The sequence below is a fragment of the Parus major genome, chromosome 8, assembly GCF_001522545.3.
Source record: "Parus major isolate Abel chromosome 8, Parus_major1.1, whole genome shotgun sequence".
Taxonomy (NCBI): Eukaryota; Metazoa; Chordata; class Aves; order Passeriformes; family Paridae; genus Parus; species Parus major.
This window is the reverse complement of record NC_031777.1, coordinates 5,916,556-5,938,790: the sequence shown is the minus strand read 5'-3', so window position 1 is coordinate 5,938,790 and position 22,235 is coordinate 5,916,556. Positions and strand designations below refer to the sequence as shown.

General features: G+C 39.9%; 1 protein-coding gene across 1 annotated transcript in view; it reads left to right on the top strand.

Annotated features, from left to right (window-relative positions):
• The first annotated feature begins 12,342 nt into the window (after positions 1-12,342).
• The window catches only part of PRG4 (proteoglycan 4), a 17,997-nt gene continuing 8,104 nt past the window's right edge, over positions 12,343-22,235 (top strand). The window contains exons 1-5 of the mRNA XM_033516551.1: positions 12,343-12,439; positions 14,679-14,801; positions 16,795-16,914; positions 20,227-20,322; positions 21,823-22,234. Of these exons, the coding sequence (XP_033372442.1) occupies positions 12,343-12,439; positions 14,679-14,801; positions 16,795-16,914; positions 20,227-20,322; positions 21,823-22,234 (848 nt within the window). The remainder of the gene's footprint in view (positions 12,440-14,678; positions 14,802-16,794; positions 16,915-20,226; positions 20,323-21,822; position 22,235) is intronic.

The window sequence follows — 22,235 nt, the reverse complement described above, 5'->3', positions numbered from 1 at the left end:
GAGCCCTGGAACAGAATGTTATGATCATAACATCAACCTGAAAATGGTGCCAAACTTCTGCAATCCTTGCAAATTCCACAGCCATCTTCTCCATCCCCCAGGATTCCCAAAGACAAAAACACTTAAGCCTATCTACTGGCAGGGAGGACTATTCCTGGCCCCTCCATGAGTGAGTATTCCAGGCAGTGCCTGCTGCCTACGGCCTGGTAGCTGCTCACTGATGTCAAATCCTCCTTCTGCTCTCACATCCTGTGTCTGCAGCCCAGCCCATTCCCATCAATGCCCCACTGGCCAAACAAACCAGCACATCATCTCCACCAACACTGAGGGACTCATTGAGCACCCAGAGCCTCTCAGTCTCTGCTTACGCCTTCCAGCATTTCCTTGACCTCCACTGCCGAGGTTCAACTTGCCTCCTGCTAAGTTCTCGTTAATGCCATATTTAAAATTCGCCCAAACTGGCCCCATTTCTCACTGAATCTAATAATGCAGCTGGTTGGAACACAAGACCACACCTGGCAGAGTGCACCCTCTAGTCACCTGTATTTCAGTAAACTTGAGGTGAAACAAAAGGGCTCATCCCATATGGACACCACCTACAAACCAGGATAGTCCAATAACAGTGCCCGTCTGTCCTTCATGTTTTCCACATCAGGAATACTGCAAAGAAACCCCACAACCATCTCAGCAAAGCCTTAAGACAATATTCAGGATTTGTACATATTCTGAAACCACTGTGAAACTCCTGGGAATTTGAAAGCATCCTAAGGTATAAATTTTATAATACACAGATGGGAAAAAATGCTTGGATGTTGTGTGGCTTTTCAGTTAGAGGTAATAGGCTGGAATACATTCCAATAATATCTATTATTTTATGTATATATTTTACTGACAAATTACTAATTTAGGAAATTTTCCTAGTTAAACAATCATTTCTTAGGATCATATAAGTAACTACTTGTTAGAAGGTCCTAAAGGAAATATTTATCATCACTTTATTATAAAGTACTGCAAATAACTGAGTTTTCCTGATTGGACTTCACTCTGGGCAAAATAAGCACAATTAATATTCAAGCTTCATCAGAGCTTTGTATAGGCATGGAAAAATATCCTATATTATCTGTGTTCTTATTTTAGAAATAAGCCCCTTTAACCAAGCCTATGCTCACAGCTCTAGTATTTATATATAAAAATTACTGTAATGCATTAAAAGTAAGCCTCAAATGGATTTGGAATTTTAAATACTTATATCTGATATCAGAAAAGCTTTGCTTATAAAACTAATTTTACTTAAGACAAAGCCACAAATTTCTCTTTCTCTAGGCTAAATGGAACTAAAAAATATTTATAGAAACAAGACTGTATCACATTAACCCAATTAAAAAGTTCAAAGATGCCCAAAACACGAGAAGCACCTTATCTCTATTTATAATATAGATCTTCTTCGTTTAAACTCATCTCATACTTTCACATGAAAACAGATTTATTAAGATACAGCGTCTTCACAGGAACTCCTTATCTGCAAATAAAAGTTGCAACTTTTTGGGCATTCTGAAATTAATTTCCTAGAATTTCACAGACAGCTTGCAGTCCCACTGCTTTACCTTCTCCATCCTTAAACCTTTTCTAGCAATTCTTCTTCTAGTAGATGTCCACTTTATGGATTCTAAGGATCATTTTAAAAATACGGTGTTCATATCACAGTTACATCAAATTACTTTAAGAGTTACGCTAAACACTTAGAAGGACTTGCTGTTCTCCTGAACACACTGGTGAGTTTGGAGCATATCCTTAGTTGAAATGTAGGCTTAATTCTTGAAGAATTAAGGAAAAAAATATTAATTACAACATCAAGAGATCTGAATTTCACTGAGCTTGGCATGAAAGACGCTGAGCAAGACGCTTCCCTTTCCAGGTCCTTTTCCTTTCAGTGTAGTCAGGACAACCAAGAACCCATGATGAGGTACCAGGAAAGGGTCATTGTAGGATCTTTCTTTGGGCTGTTCTTCCTCACGTGGCCCCCGCATTCATCTGAGAGTTCATTTTCACTGCTATTTCACATCACAGAGTAGTCACTAAGCTCCTATGGGATTGGCTTTGGCATGCTGTTACACTGAGCTTTCCCATAAACTGCGTCTCTCCATCCTGCTCACTTCTCGTGTCCTGCATTGAAACAGCAGCAAGAATTCAGCTGAATCATTTACTAAAACACAGGCAGAGCAGGGGCTCTAATGTTCATTGTCAGTTTTTGGTACATGCACCTCCACCCCATGCCTAAAGTTTTCACTTCCCAGAAGAAAAGGAAGCAATTGGCAATGTCATTTCATTACTAACAGGATTACTGGAAGGCCATGCTTTCAAGCAGCAGTTATTGTATATTATCACAGTTATGCAAATTCTTTTCTTTCTAGTCTGATTGAGCCTATATGATATTTGTTTCTCAGGCACAGCAACCAAACACAGGATAAATTATTTTCTCCTGTAAGAATATGCTCATGTCAACCCATATTCTTTACCAGCATCCCTTGGATTTTCTCTTATTTTCTGAAAATTAACTTTGAGCAAAGCATGTTGCCAATACCCTGAACTCAATCTTTCAAGAATAGAATTGTCTTAAGGGTAGGGTATTATTATAATTTTCATCTTCAAACCAACTGCTTCGGTCACATAAACATTATTCATGCTGAAGTGAATAAAAGAAGGCTGCCTGTAAAAAGTCCCATCCTCCAGATAACATCTCTGATGATGTACTGAAACAAGATAAGGTGCTGAGGGAAAGGACTTTTCTTGTTTGGTCTGCAAAGCACTTTCTTTTTCCTTTGGAAAAAGAGAAGTTTGTAAGGATGACCTGATACTTCCTTTAAACTTGTTCTTCTAGCATGTCCTTTACAAATGCACTTCTCTTTTTGTGTCGGAATCTGACATCCAAAGCCTGTTCTAATCTTTTGGGATGGGAGAAAAAAAAATAAAATAAAGTTCCTCCCCACTTTCTATGCTAGAAAGGGAATCTTCAAAGTCCAGCTGAGAGAAATAGTTTTTCTTTAAACTAGGATTTTATTGCAGGTAGGTATTATCTACAAAACTGTCAGCCCATCAGAGAGTGATGCAAACTGCTTGATTCTCTTCCGGAAAGATTTTCTTTTCCTTGCAGTCCTCGTTACAGCTCAGAGTCCCTCAAAAAATTGAGTTAAAGAGCTATCAGCACAGAGAACACCGTGACAGAAACAGAGTAGACCATGTTTGGTGACACCAACTCATTCTCAGGTGTTAGTTACAGAAAATACAGGAAACTTGCCAAACTTTGGTATTCTTTTTCCCTTGACAGTGATGCCAATCAAGGTACAAAGCCTGTCAGATGCACCTGCACTCCCATGCTGTGCCTTGGGGAGGAGAAAGATGTCTTTTCCTGTTCCTGACTGGTGATTAAACATATCCCAGACCACAGCAGTTCATAGCCCACATTCTTCTCCTAGACATGCATCACATTCATATATTCTATATGGAGGTGAATGAGCTGGGATGGAGAGATGCTTCTGTTTTCTCTTTCTGGGAACATTACAAGGATTTTCTTCCTGTTATTAAGGCTACAGTCTGTGATGGATTTAGTCTAAGCCCTCTTAGGATAAGTAATGCCAATAGCAGCAATCAATAAAATGAGTTTCTGGCACTATAGTTCCCCAAATGTTAAACCAGACTTTAACATACCCATCTATGCAGTAAAAAATATCATTACATATTTAAATGTCACATACTTACAGCCAAAGGTTGACATCAGTACAAATTATAGCTCTGTAAAGTACACCAGAAAACCAGTTCTGGGAATTCAGACTCTAAACACAAAGACAATGCCCAGTTAAAACCTAGACACGTCAACAGTCAAAAATCTATACCGCAGACAGCACCAAATTTCATAATCCTAATTTGAAATCCTCTAACCTTGGTTTTAAATACCAGATTAGATTTCTCCTAACTCTAATCCCATCTCTTCAATCCCCTGATAATGTACATATTGATGTATTGAATTGTTAAATCCAGTCTTCCTTATAGGCAGAGATTAGTCCATCTATAAAAGTAAAATGGTTGTGGGTCATGTCTGCTGATATTTTTTGGGCTGTAGAAGCCTAAATATTGACTCCAACCCACATCCTTAGGCTAACCTCAACAATAAGGCAAATCCTTACAGTAACATGTGAAGCAACTGAAACACACAAATCTCTGAAAATTTAGACCACAACTGAAATATATAAATTAAACTTTAATGAAATACACTGAAATGCTATTACTAAACATATACTGAATGCTAGCCATAAATGTAAGTATCATGAAGACATGTCATGGGGTGACTTTATTATGCTTGTACCCCCAGTTGTCTGTTCTGTTCATGCTGGATATTAAGTTCTGCACCCTTAAGACTGGTTCCAAGAGCCAAGTGGGGAAGAAGCAGCGTGCAGTTTGTTTTCAGAAACTGCACTCACTACCCCACATGCTGCTCTGGACTGTGCTGTCTGCAGCACGGACAGACAGTGGGACAGAGCTCTACTTTGCTTTTTGTTAGTTTTTAGCTAGCTGAGGCAGAGAAGTTCCCTGGACTGTTTTTATCCTTTTTCTTGGATCTGTTCAAACCTGCTGTGGACTGAAACCCCAGACAAACCCCGGGAGCTCACGCCTGTGGCCCACCGGGGCCTGGGCCTCGGCACTTTCCAGCACCGGAGGGACTGATATGAGACTGAGCGAGCCCAGCTACACCCCATGACAAGGACTTTTCTAGATTTGCCATCTCCTCGAACAGCAACAGGTTTTATTGTTTAATGTTATTCAATTTCTGTTAAATAAACAGCTTTTTCCACTTTTCTCTGTGAAAAAGTTGGGGGAGGGGCCACGTGAATTTGCTTTATGGCGGGACCCCATTCGGAGGTTTTCTCCCAGATTTGCCCTAAACCAGGACAAGACCCTAAACTGAGTTCTACTGTGAAGATAATTCCTATGATAATGCAGAAGGTAAGATCTTTGTCAGCCCTCAGCCCTTCTTTTAACCTTCAGTGCCAGAACTCCAACAACAGAAGCCCTGACTGTGAGCCCAAATAAGTGCTTAGTAATATCAGTATATCAATCAATCCCTACAGTAAATGAGAGCAGCAGGGCTGTGCCAGGCACCTCCCTAAAACTGGACACCACAAAGTTGAATCACTGATTTAGAATCTAACTTTAATTCAAAACATAAATTTAATTTGAAGTCTAGAAGGAGGATGAATCATTTAAACAGAAAAGCTGCTCTTTTAACTCCTTGGGATTTTAAAATCCACAGAGGCTCATATTTCTAAAGTTTGCCCATGACCCAAGTCTCCAGCATAGTCACCCCTCACGAAGGACATGGGGACTAGTTCACACCCCCAGTCCCAATAGCTGTGACTGCTGGCAGTCAATGCTGTGAAGAAGAACTATATCGGAGAGATAAGGCACTCCCTGCTAGAAGGGAACTCCTACCAACATGCTGGTGCCCTTAAGAAACAGTAATTACATGGGCTTTCAGTTTTAAATTTCTAAAACCTAATACCTCTAACCCCAGATTTAATTATAGGCAAACAGAAGCCAATGCCTAGAAATTTCCTGATAGATCAGAAAGATATCTGGAAAACAACTACAGCTTGGGGTTTTTTAAATTTTATTCTCTCTCATCAGTTAAGGTCAAGAATTTTGCCTTTGCAGCAGATCACTCCTGCTTCAGATCAGCACTGTACAACTTCTGATATAGACAGCCTTGCTGAACAATTTACATATTTGCCATCATTTCATGTGTAGACAGAAAATTCCTGTTATATTTGAAGTACAAACTCAGAGCTGCTGAGCCTCAGTGCCCTGCTTTGAGCTGCTGCAATCATGCTGTGCTTGTGCAACTGTTGCAAGAGGTCTGAAAAGAAAACTAATCTTTTAGAGGCAGAGTTCACGTTGAAAGCATTTAAAAGAGAATACAACAATTTCAAAGGTCACTGAAAATGAAAGGGAAATGAACATTTTCTCGTGTTCTAAATACCTTTACCTCTGCCAAATAAAAGGGGATTTGAAGTGCTGAGACAATTCACTCTGCCAAACACCCAGGCAACCCTTGTTCACTGTAGGTGTCTTTTAAACAACAGAATCTGAATAGACAGAAGTACTGAACATTTCACAGAAATAATTCAGATTCCTGTAAAACAATGTTTTCAGTAAGAAAGAAAGCAGGTTCCACAAGCCTCTGGCAGCTTTAACCAAAGCTTTCTCCACTACCATTAATATAGAGCATTCCGTAGTCCCAGGAAAGCTACAGGAGCTTGTTATTTGACCTTTGAGAGCTTCCTGTTGAATGTACATAAGAAGTTACTATTCAGTTCTCACTCTGAAGTCAAGGAACAGCAGAAAAGTCACGAAAAAAAAAAAAGCCAAAAAAACACATCTCAGAGCCGTTTACATTGAAATCCACTCATCACACTTCTAAAATTATGCTGATCAAGGAAGATTTCCCCCTTTGCATATACACATTCAAACAGATTACGTTTGCATGAGTACATAAGAAGAGAGAGCTTGAAAATGTGTTAAAAGAATTATTTATAGTAGCTTGAGTGTGATGTCTAAGATAATTCTTCATGTTACATGAAAATTACTTCATACCAAGTTTGAAAAACCCCATCTGACACCTTTTCACTGTTCTTTGCCAAACTGAGGGTGTTATTTATCAGCCATATGAAAAATGGTGACTGTTTCTGGGAGTCTCTACTATCTGTCCTGAAGGGGTAATGACATACCTAAACTGAAAGAATTGTCTGCATCTTTCATTCCCAAGATTTCCAGGAGCCGCTGCTAATTCAGGTCCTACTGTTGAACTGAGAATTCTGGTTTAACTGCTAAACATAATTTCTTACGTTACAGACAACATATATAACTTCTTGCTCTCCTAGATTTTTCCTTTCTCATGTTAATTTTCTTCATTCTTCTTATCCTGGGCCATTCCTCATGGAATCAAATCAAATGGTTAATCAAATGGTGCTTGACTTTTTTTCTTCCTATAGTTAGATATCTTGTTTTCTCACAGATATGATTCAGTAGAATTAATCAATACACTATATGAATAAAAAAACCCCAAACAATATGAAATATATTTCATTTTATGATACATTTTTTATGAAACAGTACTCACTTTTATTAGCAATCTATATTCAAATCTATAACCATTTCACTAGGCCCAGGTTCAAAGAAGAATAACTCCTGTAGGGAAAAAGAAGTTAAATATTTTTTATTTAATGAGGTCCTGTTCTGACAGACATTCCCCAAAAGATTTTTCTCAGTAATTTTCTGCCATGAAGTCTGTCATGTTGCATGAATCAGAGCACCGATTCCACATAAAATGAGATTCCAGTTTAGCTCAAATAAACCCATGCTTTAGCTTTGGGATAAAAACCTTTATAATTATTTTAGAGAAACTTGTGAGGACCCACTGAGAAATATTATGACATCTATAAAATGATGTTCTTATGGCCAAGGCTCCAGAGAAGTCCACTACATCCATAGATGTAATCAGCCAGCAAATCTGCTTTTCCTTTTTGTGCTCTTCAAGATGTTCCATAATGTCTACACCTATACTGAGTTTAAAGGCTTTTCTGGAATAAAAAGATTTCTGCTACTGATATTGGTAGTACTATAAAAATAACACAAACCTGCAGATTCTATCCATCTTCCACCTATCATTATGGGCTTACCTGAGATTTTTGTGAGAACAAATGTAATATCTAAGTCATATTTTCCTCTTCACGTATTTTAAAATTTTTTCTCACCTTTTTCAGAATTGGAAATACAATAAATCTATATTTGCATCAGCTGGATGGTGTATGTGAGCATTTTGAGCCTTGGTGCAGCAGAATTCATTGCAGTACTACGGAAAAGCTAGGGTCCTTTGTCCTTTGTATTGAAAGCCAGAGCTGTTCTTTCAAATTAACTATTTTTTAAATTTTTTTTTACTCAGATGAAATGCCAATGAAAAGTAGTCAGTTGTGCACAGAAGAAAGTGACAGACTGGAAGGCAAGACAAAGAAGCACCTTTGATCAGTTGTCCCGGAACTGTAATCCCATGACCTTGCCACATGAAGGCTTCTATCTCCTCTACACCATTGCCTTCCTTTCCCCCCGCAATACCCCAACCCTGAAAGTCCTTCCTGCAAGACCAAAATTTTTCTGTGATTCTTGATAATTTTTCTTAGTAACTTTAGTGAGACCTCCAGCATTCTCATTTAACTTGCAATTACATTCCTTCTGTGATTCCTTTTATGTGAAATAAGGGTTCACCAGTGAATATTTAACAGGCCAACACTACTCCAAAAGTACTCCAAGTACCTTTTCCCTTTCCTCTTGCTCAGCTCAGTTTGTGTATATCACTTCTGCTGGGATTCCCCAGCAGCTCTTCTTGAGTCTTTACAGGGACTCAGAGTGATGCCTTGAGAAGGCTGACCTAGAACCGAGTCTAGACAGAGTGAAGTAGGTATTTATTGAAAGGTCTTAAAGGATACACCTTGGGCAGTACAAGACCCTGGCCAGGGCTACACCCAAGATGAACCTAAAAATGATCACAAAATGAATGACTGGTCACGAGGTTTCACATTTTTATAAGTTTTGGTCCATCTGTGTATCAGCGTTAATTGTCCAATCACTGCTTCAGGTTATGAAGTCCTGTCCTTCTTGTTTTCTCTCTTCAATCCACCGTTGTTTATGCTTTTGGGCCTGAAAATTGTAACAACTGCCCTTGGTATCAAGCTAGAAAAGATGTTGTTTTGTCTACCTACTCTGGAGAGAGCTCACTAACACTTAATATGAAGTTCAAAACTACACACCTAGGAAAAATATGAAAGCTAAAACTTAAGGCATCAAGAACACCCAAGGTAACTTAGTGTTCATCTGAAAATCACAGGATGTTTTGAGGATCCTGATGGGTTCACAAGGGGATCAGTGATGGAACTGAAAAAGCAGTAATGCTTCTGTCAGAGCAGGCCCAGATCATTCCAACAACTGTAGTCTGGGATTTCACTGATTTATATTTTTCATGTGATCCCAGTGAATATGATCACATCCCCAAACCACTGTCATAAATGTGACTGACTGATGAGGTTGTGGAAAAGCCAAGGCCTGAAAAGACACTATCGGGTCACATGCATCAGTGTAGGGAACCTGTTCATTCAGAAATAAAAATAACAGAAATTGTGCTGTTATTGGGATAATCTCAGTACACAGGCAGAGCAGGGTTTGGAAGGAAAGGCTTTTCTTTTCCTTTTTTTTACATCTTCTTTTTTTTTTTAAATGCAATCTACTAGGGAAGTTGGAAGTACAGATAAGATTTCAGATACACATGCCAAGGTCTGATGAAGGGTTTACGTTGCCTGAAAGCCTTGCCAAATTAAATGACTGGCCAGTTGATATCTAAGTAAAGGAATAAAAATCAGATAAAAAATAAGGTTCTCTCTTTTTGATTGGAGTGACTAACCACATTATTAGGTCACATGTGCTGCTTTAAGACAAAATGCTGGTGAAGCCATGTATCCTTATTTACTCATCAGGAATGTAATGAGTCTTGTTTCCTTAAAGGCAGCTGAAATCAAAAGAAGGAAATGGAACATTTTGTACTTTCCCTATGTTTTATCTGTGTTTGGGATGGAGCTCTCTCTCCTCTGATCTTCTCCAGGCCCTTTTCCCTGGCATTCCAACCTGGGCACAGCAGCAGGAGCACACTCTGCCCATCATATGTGCCCTGAGTGCTTTTCTTGCCACCTATAAGAATCCATAAAAATAATTTAAAGCAGGATTTCAAAATCCATGCCTAAAAACAAAGGGAAGACCAGCAAAAGCTGGTAAGCCCCCACCTGAGTGTTGTCTGACCACCCATCTCAATGGATGCCATGCCACAGAGACACTACTGTCTTAAGTGCTCCTCACAGCCTTTTGATCCACTTACGAAATTCTTTTCACTCAAACTTTGCTACCCCATGTGATCTGTAACAATCCAAAACTTCAATTCAGAAGAGGTATGAAACAATAGAATCCTACCAAAAGGAACATCCATAACACAATGTAGCAGCCAGTCACAACTACTCATATTTCAAGTGTGTATGTACTTAATTCTATGACTGTTGAACCCTAGCATGTTTACATGAAAATGATAATAATTTTGGTCTTCTGTTTCCTTTTATTGAGTAATACACACACACACACACACACGCACATATTCACCTCAGGTAGCCAGCCAGTATTAACTGGGACTCACAGCTGCACCAGCTGTGAATTGATGGAAAAGACAACAAATCTCCTCCATATCATGGATCTCAAAGTAAGGATATACTCATTAATTTAGTCTTAAATGTTTTGCTTGATGAAATTATAAATTAATTAAGTTAGAAAGGTTTCAGTACTTTTCTAGGAAACTTCTCATCATGTTGATCCTTTCTGGTTACTCTAACAAGTACTTCTTCCCCAGGCTTCAAATAATCATAGACGGGCACCATTCTACCCAAGCCAGGGTTTCTTTATCAAGCTTATAGTCCACTAAAGACAGCCCTGAAACTCTTATTATAAGACATGTAATATACCTTTCTTTCTGTATGTCCTTGAATAAACTCCATAAAAACACAGTCCCCCCTTTTCCACAAAGTAGAGTAATAGTTACTCCATTTAATTCAAGTAAAACACTTATTCCATCTGCAACCAATGCAGAAAGACTGAATGAAAATCTCTCTATTGTGATAATACAGAAATTAGAAATTCTAACATAAAAATACTAAAGCTTTACAGTCAATGAACCAAGTGAGGGAAGCTTTATGTTTAAAATGTTTAAACCCACTCCTGTTCTGCATTATTTTCCTTAAAGAGTCTCCTTTTCATTTGAAGTCCTTTCCTCAACTGGGATCAATGCGTACTATACCAGATTTATTATTTTGTGTTAACAGAACTACTTTGGGACTCAAGTAATATCATAAAGGAGAAGTATTAAAGTTCCCTGGCTTTTAGGATAATTTCTGAATAAAAAATCCCCCCCAAACGCCAAGAGTCAGGTCTATAAAAGTTACAGTTAAAACCTTCTTTAGCTCTGAGAGTTACGAATGACCATTTCCACTATCCTGAATCTGGAACCAATGAACACAAAGACCATTAAAACAATTAAGGGCTCTTTCATTCATTTTTGATGTCTTACATATCGTATGTTCAATAACTTTGAGATTTGACTCAACTCTTTGATTGCTAGCCAATGCCTTGGCAGTGTTTCCATTCAGTTCAGGGGAAAGTACAAAATACTCAGTGCAAGTGGTAAATTACTTATGTCTGTATGAATTAGCTCTTACAGCTTTTTGGAGAAGATACACCATCAGTAGCAGATAAAACAGCATAATTTCAGGCTACTGTCACCTAAGATCCATTTGACAGGAAAGAAAATACACTCAGCATTTGCCTGTGATGATTTTCTATTTCTCTGCAATACTCTAATGCCTTCCAGATGCATTGAGGACAATTTGTTCATTTTTCTCACTAATCAAAATGTGTTTTGACTAGTAAGTCCCTATTTAGTTTTTTCTGTAATCATTTTTCTTAATGGGAGTATTTTCCAGATGTTGTGTTAGTCTAGTCATCCAGGCCCTCTTCCAAGCCCTGTGGAAAGTTTGCTGTCATGAGCTGTCATTGATGGTGTGTTTAGCAAGCTGCCTAATTACCTGACCCCAGCACAGTTCCAAAGCAATATAAAAGGACTTTGCAACAGCTCTGGGAGCAGACACACTCTCTGCTAGGTAAGTGCTACACCTGTCTCTAGCCAGAACTCTTCTTCAACAGGAAAACAAGGAACTGGGACAGAAAACCCAAAGTTTTCCCTTTTGAAGGAAGATTTACTTTTAGCCTATTTTTTCCATTTTACATATTTCAGTGTTAGGTTATGATTTATAAAATTGTGTTGCTGAATAACTCATATTCTGACAATATTTGGTTTTATTATAGATTTTCATTTATCAGTATTATAACTTTAAACATTGTTGTGCTGAAGTGTACCCATGTTAGAAGACGACTGTGACTGTAGTCATGTAATATAATTCTGCAACAATTTATTTCTGTTATTTGTTGATAATGAATTTCTATAGTCTTACTACAGAACTTAATAGCTAATTGACTAATGATCAAGAGGGAATTTATGGAGTAATTATAAATTAGCAATTTTTCCTTGAACAGTTTTATTATTTATTCTATGTTTTTATCAAACTGGTCTTATATATAAAGATATGTACTGCATTTTTAAAATTATGAAGTGAATTGCAGATAGTGATGTGAGATTATTTATTTTTAGGAATGATGTCGTACCTGAAAGTAATGATCATATGGAACATACTGTGCTTATCCCTGGTGGTCCTTTCACTGTCATTGATTCCAGAAGTGTCTTCTCAAGGTACTGTAACACACAAAGCTGAAGGGAGGGTGTCTAGGAGTGTCTGATACACATGAATATTTCAAATGCATCTTCATAAAATACTAAGTTCTAGAACTTTATTCAGACAGAAAATATGATTCCTGTTTTACCATCACTGAATATCTTCATAAAGAAATTTTAGTGTAGTATGGTCTTCATTTTTTTAGGAATAATATAAAAATATAAATGTAATGCAAAATGTGTGTGAACTTACTGCTTTTTCTGTAGACAGTCTACAGAGCCTCTTGCCCCTATACTGACATATTTAGCCCTAGTGATTTGTAGTTTGATCTAAAATGATAATATCCATGAAGGTTGGCTAGAAATATTTCAATAAGTTCAGAGAAAGGAATGTCTCTACCTTGCTAAGTGCCTTCCCATTAAACGCACCATCACGCCACTGAGGCAAATTTGCACAATTATTTGTCTAATGATATTCCAAGCTCTATAACTGATTCCTAACTAAAGTTACACAGTCATGGTGAAGCAGAACATGCTACTTGGCAAATGCTGTGCTGTTGCAGGTCACTGGTAGCTCCCAGATTTTATGGGGAATAACACTGGGTATTACTTGCTGGTAGAAAATTATTTATTACTACTTGATAGCAGAAGGGACAATGTCATGTATCTGAGCAGCTCCTCAGGGCACACACCATGTCAGACGTGACCTTATGCTGATCCCTTGATAACTGATGCCTTCCCACCAGTTTCAGCAAAAATCAAGACTTCTGCCAGCAGCAACCAGGACCATTCAGGAATTTTCCTTACGAGTAACTCTGTAACTTACAAGTCATAAATTTAAAAGAAAAAATGAAGAGGTCTAAGTATTGGACTACTATATATTAACTGTATAAGTACTGGACTTATTTTCTTTCCATAACGGAAGAAGGATTCAATATATTTGGCATATAGCCATAAAAAAAGATGTCCATCTTTTGAACTGCTTTATTAATAGCCCAGTACCCTCAAGTCCATTAATGTCTCCAGTTATTCCTTGGTTCTACTTTTCTATTTGTAACAAAGTAGTAACGAGCATTAAAAATACAGGCTGAAAATCACATTATATGTAATAGATATATTTGTTATCCCATGCTCTTCCTTCAGACTCACACACGTGGAGTGTGCACTGTTAGAAATTGTCTTTGGTGTTGTGTTACATGTTATTTCCTTGTCATTCCTCAATGTTTCAGCTGATTATCTGTTTGAGCTTGCTGATTGTTCAGCTTCTTTGTTTGTATTTAGGGATGCTTCACTTGTGGTCCTGCATGTTTCATTTCCAGAAGAAGCTGTTAGCTGGTTGTGTTAGCAAGGATTTCACAGAGAAAGGGGAGGGTTGCAGTGTGAATCTCTGATTTGGCAGCAGAATGTAGCAAGGTACTGCCAAGCTGGAATGATCATGGGATAAAGCAAGACACCTCCTGATGTCTTGCTTTACCATCTGTTATCTGCAGTATTTCCTATTATCAAACATTTCCCAGAAATCTGCCAGTAAAGCCATTGTATGATAAGCTTTTCTATTAGTCTGCTAGTAAGTAATCTTCTAATTGACAAACTCTACTTCATAGGAGTAGCAGGGCTAGATGCCAACTGGTCTTAACCTTAGAGCTGATACCAATTTCTTCCCCGACATGACGGGGAAAAAAATATAGTGTAGGGAATAGGCAGATTTTGAAACTCCCAATAAAAATGTCTTCAGGGACCTGTGTTTATTATGACAGTGCTTTCCAGTTTGCAAGTAACCTGATTAGATGGGTTATTAGGAATAGCATTACCAATAGTAAAAATCAGACACCTAGGGGGTCTGTCAGGTATGGGTGTGCAGATGCACACCTATTATCATACAGAGAGCGAATCAAATTGGAGAATTAGCCAGCAAAGCTGATACACTGTCTAAGGGGCTAGTTTGGATGCCAGTGGTCATACTGCAGAAGCAGTGTTCAAGGATTCCTTACTTTTCAGAAGAAACAGGTTAAGTTAGCTCAGTGGTAGACCTCTCTAACTTGAACATGTGCTGCTGCTGGTCTTCAGGCTGGCTGAGAGCAAACCTCTGCTCCCCACACCTTTGAGGGGGGGTCACAACAGGCCCTCAGCTTCTGCAGTACTGACTGAAGAAACCACATGATTTAGGAAAAGAGAGAAACTTTACTCTTTCCATTCAGCATTTCCTTAAGGACAGTTGTGATGTGGCAACGCTTACACCAGTGTTGTGTGATTTTAGATGAATCGAGCTGTACAGGGAGATGTGGGGCAGGGTATTCTAGAGAGCATGACTGCCAGTGTGATTTTAACTGTCACCACTACATGGAGTGCTGCCCTGACTTCAGCAAAGTCTGCACAGTGGGTAAGTTCCCAAACACAGCCAGTTCCTCTCCTCAAAATTCCCCTCCCAGCTCCCTTCCACACCAGTGTCTCCTCTCTGAATGCTTAAATGTCTGTTGGTTTGCTGTGTCGTTGTTCCCTCTCATACTCGTATTGTTGATCCCCTCAGATACTCAGGATAACCTCTTGCAATCCAAAGAAAATTGCGTATCCACAGGTTATTGCCAAGCAAAGAATTTTGCTTTCTACAAAAGCAAGACTAGGCAAGATGGGAAAAAACAGTTTACTGTTTGTTTTCTACTCCTTAGTGAATTTGTACTGTATGTGTCTGTCTCTTATACAAAGAAAAAAAGCGGTAAAAGCCAATTCAGGGTTTTGCAGAAAGAAATCCTGACATATTCTAACTCAAATTTAGGAAGTGTGGATACTATGAGGTCTAATCCAAAGCCAGGGTGTCCTTCCATGGGCAAAAATTGACTCTGGATCAGAACCATGTCCAGAGTCTGCTGGAAAAGGTGTTGGATGAGTATTTATGCTTTAGTTATAGGCAAAACTATACAATGTAAATAAACATAGGTTTTTCAAACTGCTTCACTGAGCATTGAAAGCATTTTCTTGGGAATCACCAGTGTCAGAAATGTCAGTGATTTGGATTACAATGGTTTGTTACAGTACACTGTGGTTCCAATAGGGTTAGAGGAGTAACAAATACTTCTCAGAACCAGCAACACCACTGAGTGTTGCTCAAAATGCAGACCTAGCATTCCCTAAAATTCCAGTTCTGCTGCCTTGAAGCAGACACTGGGACACTTGCCCTTCAGTCTTCCCCATCCTCATTTTGCTTTGTGGAGGGACATCAGCACTTCACAGCTGAAGATGCAGAGTGAGGCATTTTAATTATGTAGGCTATTTATTCATTGTGGGTCAGATTCTAAAGGCATTCGGGCTTCTACACAACATTTAACTAAAAGTTTATGGCTAGAGGAAGTCTTCTCTGTTCTGCTCTAATCCATGAGTCCAGGCAAGCACAGTAGGTGCCATCCTGAAAGGATGCAGGCAGTCTGGCTAAGAACTGTTGTGGAATCAACACTGACTAAATGGCAGAAATGGCAGACATTATTTATGAATAAAAATTTCCCTAAGATAATAAAAATAATTCTCACCTGTGCATGTGGGATGGATCTGCTGGCACTGAGTCCACACCTACACTAATCCAAAGATGCTCAGAATCTGCCTATACAGTAATCCTTATTTTTCCAGTCAGTGATTTAACTGTAAAACATGATTGTATGCCTTGTGTGCCACAGAGACAATGACTTCAGTAGAGATGTACATAAAGAAAGTGCTTTTTCTGAAATCTGTAATAGCTATGCACACTCCTTCTAACACAATATGGTCATTATTTGAAATTAAATAGCAGTTTGGTCAGTGATGTTTCAGAAGTTAACCAAACATTAAATATTAAAATCATGTGGTTATTAATCATGTTAAAACATGGTATGCAGTCCTTTGGTGCTAATAATTTAAGAACTTTACTAGACAGCACCACTTTACCTGGACACACCAGGTACATTTGGTTGTGACCCAGTTAGGCCAATTATTTTTCAGAAATGCTTTGGCAGACACATCATTCTTGTTGCAAAGGGATACCCTGGTGAACACCTTCCTACAAACCCAGCCCAGAATTTAAATATCACTCTCGAGATCACTGCTCTGCGGTTGAGGAAGCATAAGCCTCCTACGGTGGGACCTGGCTAAAGTGAACGCGGTGGTCATGTTTTATTGCACTGCCAATCCAATGGTCTCGATTCGCTTCCGAGGCACAGTGCTGTTCTGGCAGTACTGCCTGATCCAAACCCCAGTTACAGACAAATCCTGTATCAGACCAGCATAAGCGCCTGCTTTATGTGGAGCTGCCCTTGGCACCAGCTCGAGCAAACGACTTCACTGTAGAGAGGTCCCAGCGTTCCACATGAGGTGGCCCAAAGCCTGACTGTACTGCTCTGCCTCTGCAGCCATCTCCTGCGAGGGACGCTGCTTTGAATCCTTCGAGAGGGGAAGGGTGTGTGACTGCGATGCTGACTGCGAGCGATATGGCAAATGCTGCCCAGACTACGCCAAGTACTGTAAAGAGGGTAAGACATTTCTTCATCACTGTTTTTTCTAAGACATATTTAAACAGAGGTGCTTTGCTTTACTATAAACAAAACCGTGTGGGCTTTGGTAAAAACTGGACAAAGGAAAACAACAAAAATAACAAAACGTAATTTCACTAACAAATTGGCCAACTTCTCAAGTGTGAACACTTTATGGAAGCATACAGGTAGATATCCTGGAAGCCACCACCAAGACTTTAGTTCTGAGGGTAAAGTTGTATTTTACATTAGGCTCTTTGGGCACTAGCCACGCTCTATCAGAGTCATTACTCAGAATACCACATGTAAGGACAAGATCTGCACATCAATAATAGAATTAAATGAGAGAAGGTGAGGAATCAGAATAGTTTTGTTTGGAAAAGATCTTTTAAGATCATTGTATCAAACCATTCCCCCAGCACTGCCAAGGCCACCACTAAAACATGTCCCCAAGTGCCACATACACACATACTCTAAATCCCATCTGGGATGGGGACTCCACCCCTGCCCTGGGCAGCCTGGTAACCTAAACCTCCCTTGGTGCTCCTAGGGGTCATTTCTTCTTGTCCTATCCCATGTTTCTGGGAGCAGAGCCTCACCCCCCCGGCTGTCCCCTCCTGTCAGGGAGTTGTGCAGAGCCAGAAGGTCTCCCCTGAGCCTCCTTTGCTCCAGGCTGAGCCCCTTTCCCAACTCCCTCAGCTGCTCCTGGGGCTCCAGACCCTTCTCCAGCTCTGTTCCCTTCCTGGGACCTGCTCCAGCCCCTCAAGGTCTGTCTGGTCATGAAGGCCTGGAACTGGGCATAGCACTTGAGGTCCCTCAGCTGTGCCAGCACAGGGGACAGCCACTGTCCTGGGCCTGTGGCCACATCAGGGCTGGGACAGTCCAGGGTCATTGGCCCCTGGTCCACTGAGCTCACATTCAGCCACTGTCACCAGCACCCCCAGGGCCTTTTCCACTAGCCAGATGAATAAATGAATTGCAGTAAAAAGCTGAGTTCATCTTACAAAAACAAGGTGGAAGGTTCAAATTTATGGAAGGTTCAACTCTCTTAAAATCCCCACCCATCTGAAAGTGGGGAATGGCTACTCCATGCCTTGGGATAGCAGCACCTGGACCTCCAGTTCACTTGCTTGGGATCACCACAGTCACTGGCAGCATATTAGAGATGCACATCCTAGATTCTCCCCATCTCAAATCCAGTGTGGGAAGAGAAGCCTAACACAGAAACCCATCCTGTGAGGCAGAAGGGAGGAACTGAATGTTGTATGTTCACACTGTAGCAAGAAAAATTTAAGAAAACACACATTTTACCTTTAGGCTGGCAGTTCAGTCCAAGGAATAATCAAACTGACCTGCAGTCACTTCTTTTGTTCTGTCCTTTTCTGCAGAGCCTGCTGGGGTTTCAGCTGAGCACAAAGGCACAGATCTGGAGGTGCAGTCCCGCCCTCATGTAGCTTTAAGGACACCAGCAAATGAACTCTAAAAAACAACAATAATTTCATCATGTCCTTAAACTTTCTGGTACCTACAGACCTAAATTGATTTCTGCCAACACACTTGACAAATGTGGCTTGGCACGGGATTGCTGCATGCACAGAGCAGTCCACCTCCAAGGCAGCCAATTCCCAAAGCCTGCAGCAGTAACCCACAACATAAGTCACAATTATCATTTGGTTCTCTTCATCCAAGTGGTCCCCAAGAGCTGGGATAGTGGCTTGGCTTTGCCACACAGTTTCACAGTAATTTAGACAGAAACAGAATCTGTATTCTGTTTCATTGACTGAATGTCTAGAGAAGTGTCTTGGAAGCATTTTGAGGTGAATTTGCTGCTTTTGAGGCTGCTTAGTATTTCCCTTTTTCTGCTGAGTTTATCACACCCAAACACTCACAAAACACTATTAAACCATTTCACTTCTTCAGTTAAAATTTAATGAAGAATTAATCAACTGTTCCTAGTCTTAAAGAGTTTCTTCTGTATTGAACTAAACTTGGCTATCCATTTTTGTCAAAAAATCCAGCAGAAATCTCCCAAACAACTATACTCGGTATTTTACCATTTATACTATGCGTGAATATATTTTATTATTTATACTATATGAGAAATCTGTTAAACCTCTTGGAATAAATTTGCTGTTTCAGCATCCTCTGAACATTTTTTTTTCTGTACAGTACAGCCAAGCGTACAATGTATATCCAGATCTCACTGTTATCTTCCCTGTCCTCCAGAAGCTCTTTATTCCCTGAATACATGTACACACATAGCCAAAACATTCCCCTCACCAACAACTGGCTTTCAAAGGAGTCATTCATCTTCAACAACAACAATTTCTCTCTCTTCCTCGATAAAGGTTTCAGGAAATAGTGCAATACCCAACCTTCCCTGCTTTGAGCACTATCTTGCTGTGAAAATTAATCTTTTGACAACATGGTCATCCCTTGGAGACAAAACTCCCATTCCTTTTGTAAGAAGCTGATTGCACACACCTCTGCCAGTTACCAGCTCCTATGGCTAGATCAAAATTATTTGGACAGTTCCCTGAGCTCCATCACATTTCCTTCACAACTAACAAGTTCCTTCTACAAGGCTATGCTAGGAGATCACTTCCAATTGTACAATTTGATCAGTAATAAATTACAAAATATTATCTGGCTCTTACTGGATGCAACTGAAATTCCTTTCACTGTTCAGAGCTCAAAAATGTGAACACAACCTCCTATTTCTCCTAAAACTCAGCCTACAAGAAGTTAGCTTAATACCCATGTTGTTTCCTTGGTCCATGCCTGCTTTGTAGCACCTGTCTCCTTCAAGGAAACCATTTCTTTTAAAATGTCTCTCCAAAACAATCACTTGTGTAGAATTATCACATCTGAAGAACTGCAAGGAGATTATCAAAATAAATTTTTGGCTAATATGACAGCTCTCCTATTTCCACTAGAGTTACTTATCTGTAGTGAAAGTCAAGTAGTGAAAAGCCATCTGTAGTGAAATAAAATAAGACAAAATTTCAGAATGTAGCGCTTCACTCAGAATTCATCTCTTTTCCCCTCTCAAAATTGCCATTAGCTAGTAATGTCTCACCTCAAACTTCTAGGAAAAATATTGCTCTCATGTGTGATGAAACACTTCAGGATCCAAAGGGTATTTCTGCTCTTTTCCACACTAATAATTGTATAAAAAATCCTATAGATAAAAAGAAACTTAATTTTAAATGGAAGATGGTCACTGAAATTTTGTAATCACTCTTATATAGTTAACACCAAGCACCTATAAAGATAAAATGACCTGTTAATAGAAGCACTTCTCTCTTTCAGCACACACAGAAAAACCAACCCCAGAGACTCCTCCAGAAAACAAATCTAAAAGGTCCTCCACAGATGAGGAAGAGTCACCAGAAGAAACTGTGGAAGGTAGGCAAGTATATGGATGCATCAGGATGGGTGTTACCTGAAGGAACATTAAAGACTGTATCCCTGCTCTGGAAATAGAAAGATGATCCTAGACATTACCAGACAGTTACCAAGCTTGGAAGCACTTGGTTTATAAACTGATTACCTCACCAAGCCCTCAGGACTTTGGAGAGTTCACTCAGCACAGAGTGCAGAATGATGATGTGTCCCCTGTCTCTATTGGATTTTCTCACACATCCTCCAAAAACAGGGTACAGTCAGTCAGTCTTGGACAGCATCTGTGGCTGGAACAGGAAGGGTGGGACAGTAGTGAACTGGCAGCACAGGAAAAAGTCCTAGCAGGCTCCTCTAGCTTTAATCAGGCCAGGCCTTATACTGCTTCAGAGAACACATGATTTATTTATTCTGACTGGAAAATATTTGTTCTTTGGTACTGTGTTCCAGCATTTGAAGTGATAACTCAGGAGACCAGTTTGAAACAATTGAAAAGACACTAGAAGTCTGTCAATATTTTAATCCTTCCCCCAGTTTTTGTTTTAGGTTTGGAGTACTTATTTTCTGCTGTTCCAATTTCTTATTACAAAAAAATACCCAACAAAACCAAACCAAACCCCAATAACAATATCGTGTATTAAATGAAAGAAAATTAAGGAAATTCAAATAACCATTAATAGGATCCCAGCTGGCTTATGGTATTTCAGACACAGGGGATGGGAGTGAAACCTATTCTGCAATACTTTGCTCATACTAAACACACAAAATTTGTGAAAGCAGAACTAAACTCCAAAATCTCAGAGAGAGAATACTTAGGGAGACATTGAAATGCAGAAGCATTTACTGTTGTTTTTGCTGAATATCAACAATTTTACTCAAATCAATGTAACTATAAATACAAGTAAAGAGAGCCTTAAATCCATACATCACAATGAGGAAAATAATCCAAGGAATAAAGATACAGCAGGAGATGGAGTCAGGGCTCTGTGTTCAGGAATTATTTTCTTTCTGCTTCCCTACCTCTCTCCTCCAACTCCAGGCTGTTGGTGCAGGCTAAGTTATAATGTAGGGCAGTGGAATAAATCAAAATAACAGACTGAGAAGGGAAGTGTTTTGTTGGAAGGACTATTTCATGAAGTGGCTTCCTTTCCATGAAAGCAGCCGGAAACCCCAGACAGCCTCACCTACAAGCATTAAACTAAACCCTGAACCTGGGGAAGCGCTAAGTTGGCCAAAAGGGATCACCTAAAACTGAGCTGAGCTGCTTCAAAGTCCCATGTGGACAAAAGGGACTCCCTGGTTCCTTTCACATGGTCCAGGTTAGTTTGGCCATTTAAAAAAGGTCTTCCTATTCCAAAGGAAGCACCTATAGCTAATAATACACTTACAGGCAATGCCTACCTGCAAAACAATTCCAATGGCTGAACTGAATTTCTATTTGTTTTCTAGATCCTGAAATCCAACTGACATTGGATTTGGCTGAATGAATTTCTATTTGTTTTCTAGATCCTGAAATCCAACTGACCACTCCTGCTCCAACTACAGAACCTGCAGAGACAACCCTTGAAGCCACAGAGGCATCAACTACCACAGATGACACTCCCCAGACCCCAAAGCTGGAGGATCCAACCCCTGAGGCCACAGAGGAACCAGCGACTGAAGCTGACCCTCCCACTCCAGAAGCGGCAGAAGATGTGACCCCTGATGCCACAGAGGAACCATTGACTGAAGTGGACCCTACAGACCTCCCAACACAGGATCCAACCCCTGACGCCACCGAGGCACCAGCAACTGACTCTGAGCCTCCCACCACCCCCCTACCAGAGGAGACAACCCCAGAGGAGTCGACCACCCCGCCACCAGAGGAGACAACCCCACCACCAGAGGAAACAACTCCAGAGGAGCCAACCACCCCCCCA